The 4,308-nt window shown below is 30.5% G+C and overlaps 1 protein-coding gene across 1 annotated transcript in view; it reads right to left on the bottom strand.

The window, feature by feature from the left end:
• The window catches only part of LOC107678701 (formin-like), a 53,153-nt gene that overhangs the window by 46,270 nt on the left and 2,575 nt on the right, over window positions 1–4,308 (bottom strand). Inside the window, exons 4-5 of the mRNA XM_016474073.1 lie at window positions 3,445–3,506; window positions 4–420 (exon numbers count right to left, since the gene is read on the bottom strand). Coding sequence (XP_016329559.1) covers window positions 4–420; window positions 3,445–3,506 — 479 coding nt within the window. The remainder of the gene's footprint in view (window positions 1–3; window positions 421–3,444; window positions 3,507–4,308) is intronic.

Genomic DNA, 4,308 nt, shown 5'->3' with positions numbered 1-4,308 from the left:
GGCTCCTGGAAGAGGTGGAGGAGGGGGCGGGGCATGTGCGAGTCCAGGTAAGGGCGGAGGAGGAGGAGGGGCGGAGCTTCCAGGAAGAGGAGGCGGTCCTGGACCCACACCCAAACTCATGCTGATGGAGTCCAGGTCCAGTTTTTTGGGCGGGCTGGAGCTGGTGCCCGGCGCTGGTCTGGCCCCGTCTCCCTCGGGGGTTTTGATGAAGGTCTCGCGGTCGGTCTGGACGCACACGTTACGGAAGCTTTTGGGCGGCTGGTCGTCTTCGGTGGAGACGCAGATGTCCTGCAGCACGCCGTGCTCCCGTACAGTATTATACACTCGCTCCCGCTGCATCCCGCCGATGACCGACTCCAGACGCGACACCACCTCCGCATGCTCGCCTCGAACCTGGAAGATCTGCAGCTCGAAATCCGCCTGAAGTGACACGCACACAGAAACAACAAAGAATTACTATTAGTATGCAATGGACAATAAAAACATTGCATAATACATCAGGGTTATCATCGTTAATTAAACTAAACTAAAATAAATTACTTTTGTTTCATTTAAGCTAGTTACCAATGAAACATTTAGAATTTTCGTTTAGTTGTTTAACTTAGTTTAAATAATAATGAATAAAGAACAGTGAAATAATAATAATAAATAATAAAAATGCATAAAAACCATATACACATATTTGAAAAAAAAAACTAAATCTAATAAAAATAGCAAAAGCAAACATCAAAATTACTAAAATATTAAATAAAATTTAAATAAAAAAAATATATATAAAACAAAAAAATAGTTCAAAATTTTAAAGAAGTATATATAGAATTTTTACAAATCTAATAAAAATAAACAAAAAAATTGAGTTTATAACAACAAATATCTGCCAATGTGGTCAGAAAAATACGTTTTCAAATATTTTGACATTATTTTAACAAGTACTATACAGATATATGTTCTTGTTTTAATCTTAATTTTTATAAATTTTTCAGAAAATAAGACTTAATATCCAGTGTCATTTTGCATCTCCAGTAAATTTATCTTGATTTAAAAATGTTTGATACGAGCAAACGCACTTATGAAAACGACATGTCTTCTCTGACTGACTGCGATCGAACGCTGAAAAATGACAGAAGATTTTATGTCTTGCTTTCTGAGAAATGTATTAAAATGTATAAAAATGACAAAAAGAAACTAAATTAAAATTACATAAAAAAAATATATATATATTTATATTTTTAAGTTTATAGTTTTATAAAAACTAATTAAAAATATTAATTAAAAATTAAAAGGCACATTAAAAAAAACTACATTTAATAAAAATCACAAACAACTAAATTACTACGATTTTAACTAAAATTTAAATGAAAACAGAAAATATAAAAATAAAAATGATTTCAAATTTTTAATAAAAACTAAAAAGACAATTAAAAAAATAATAATTATAAAAATGACAAAAATAAACAGCAACAACAAAAAAAACCCTGAAACTTAAAATTAACTTAACTAACTTCATAAAAATTAATACTGAAAATATAAAAGTAAAAACTAATTCAAAATAATAAAAACTATAAAGGCATATTTAAAAAAAAATCTGAACTAATAAAAACAACAAAATTACTAAAACGTTGACTAAAATTAAAACAAATTGAAATGATCCAAACAAAATTTTAATAAAAACTATAATAGATTATTAATGATACTAAAATAACACTGCAATGCATAGAATGCAAAACATGATTTTTTTCCTCTATATTTTTGTCTTGTTTTCCAACACAAACGTCAAACATTTTTAAATCAAGATACATTTACTTCAGATGCAAAGTGACAGAAGATAAGTGTTGTGTATGAACATTGATGAGTGAGTTTTTTGCTGAAAACAAGAACAAATATCTGCTAATGGGGTCAGAAAAATTAACATTTTAACTTTCAATTCAGTCTAAATAAGTTCAATTAAGATGTCTGACCCCGTTGGCAGACATTTGTTCTTATTTTATTCATAAACTTGCTTAGAAAACAAACGTCATATTTTGTGGTGTAAAATCTTTATCTATGTTTACGATTCCATCCTGTGGAGGTTAAACGCTCTTCTCAGAATGAAATGCAGAGCTTGTGCTCATATGTGACCCTGGAGCACAAAACCAGTCATAAGGGTCAGTTTTGTGAAATTGAGATTTATACATCATCTGAAAACTGAATAAATAATATTTCCATTGATTTGTTAGGATAGGACAATATTTGGCCGAGATACAACTATTTGAAAATCTGGAATCTGAGGGTGCAAAAAAATCTAAATATTGAGAAAATCATCTTTAAAGTTGTCCAAATGAAGTTCTTAGCAATGCATATTACTAATCAAAAATTAAGTTTTGATATATTTACACATATATACAGTAGGAAATTTACAAAATACCTCCGCTCTGGGATCATCAAGTTTTAAAGTAAATCTGCATTCAGTGCTAAACTGACAGCAGGAGAAAACCTGAACGCTGTACGAGTTTAGAGACGAGACGCTGCTTAGTAATTACTTATTAATTATACTCCTGGTCTTACTGTAAGTTATTAATCAGTGACGTTACTCTGAAGAAAACAAATGATAATCTTTCACTAAAATGTCTACTCTGTTAATTTAGTATTATTTAAATAATGTTATAATTTTTTTTACTATTTTGAATTGATTTTTTTATATATTTTCTGATTTCGTTTTAACTTTTGTTAAAGTCTTTTTTAGGTAGTTTTAATACATTTTTATTCTAGTTTGAGTTATTTTAATATATCAGATTAAATTGTATTAATATTTTTAATTGGTTTTTGTTTTTATATTTTCTGTTTTCATTTTAACTTCTGTTAAAGTTTTAATATTTTTTAAATTTATTTATTTATATTTATTTATTTTTACATATGTCTATATGGTTACTATTAATTTTTATTTCAGTTTTAGTTTTAAACTAAGTGAAAATTAAAAATGTTGCCTTGGAAATGAGCTGAAATAAAATAAGTTTTACTTTTTTATATTTAATTTTATTTCACTTAAAGTTTATTTTATTTCAAGTTTTCTTTGGTTTTAGCTGAAATAAAATGTTTTATTTTTTTATATTTTATTTTATTTCATTTTAAGTTTATTTTATTTCAAGTTTTTTACGGTTTTAGCTGAAATAAAATAAGTTGTATTTTTTTTATATTTTATTTTATTTCAGTCAAAGTTTATTTTATCGTTTTAGCTTAAATAAAATAAGTTTTATCTATAATAACCCTGGAATTCAGCTCATACTGCATCAGTAACATTGGTTTCAAAGGCTGTTTCTTTCTGCCTTATTAAACAGAAAGTCCGTCAGATTCTGTCACAGACAGACGGAGATCTGGAGGCCGAACACACAGGGCTCGATCCGACCGTCTCTCAGGACATCTAGTGTTTTCTGTCAGTACTGCAGGATTGTTTGATGCAGCGCTCACGTGCAGTTTCTCCAGCTCCTCTTTACTCTCTCTCTTCAGCTGGAGGAGAGCGGCCTGGTGCTCTGAAACACACAAAACAACAATCACAGAGAGAAAAACACAAAGCACTACCATACATGAGCTCAGCTGTGCACCGGCTTCATCTCAGAGGTTTCTCCTGCAATGAAGAAAGAGTACAGAGCCGTGAAATGAACGTGGAGGTTAACGTTCAGTTCATTAGGAAAGAGCAAAGATTGTCCAGAACCTGATGAGAAATCTCAGACTCTGGGTTCTGCTCTTTACAAGAAGAGAAGAGAAAAGAGTCTGGATAAAAACGTCTGTGAAATTAATAAATGTAACTGCAAAACGAAAAGAACAGAAAAGAAAAGAGAAAAAGAACAGAAAACAGAAAAGAGAAAAGAAAAGAGTCTGAACAAAAGTGTCTGCTAAATTAATACATTTAAATAGAAAAGAATCTGAATAAAAGTGTTAAATTAAATGTAAATGCAAATGAAAATGTAAATAGAAAAATGAAAAAGAGAAGAGTCTGGATAAAAGCGTCTGCAAATGAAGAAATATTGAAATAAATAATAAGATATTTCAGAGATCTTTACTTTGAAAACTTGTGTTTAAAAGCAGTGATCTTTCAATCATATTCAATGTAAAGCTCAATAAAACTCAAAATCTTTATGCAACAGACTCTTGAGTATTTAATCGAGCTAATTAAACGTAAAATCAAGTCGAGTCAGAGCATGTAATATGAGATGAGAGAGTGCAAGCGTGTTTGATGAAACACACACACACACACACACACACACTCACACACACACACACACACACACACACACACACACACACACACACACTCACTCACACACACACACA

The sequence above is a fragment of the Sinocyclocheilus anshuiensis genome, unplaced genomic scaffold (genome assembly GCF_001515605.1).
Source record: "Sinocyclocheilus anshuiensis isolate Anshui unplaced genomic scaffold, SAMN03320099.WGS_v1.1 scaffold208, whole genome shotgun sequence".
NCBI lineage: Eukaryota > Metazoa > Chordata > Actinopteri > Cypriniformes > Cyprinidae > Sinocyclocheilus > Sinocyclocheilus anshuiensis.
This window is presented reverse-complemented; position numbering and strand designations above follow the sequence as displayed.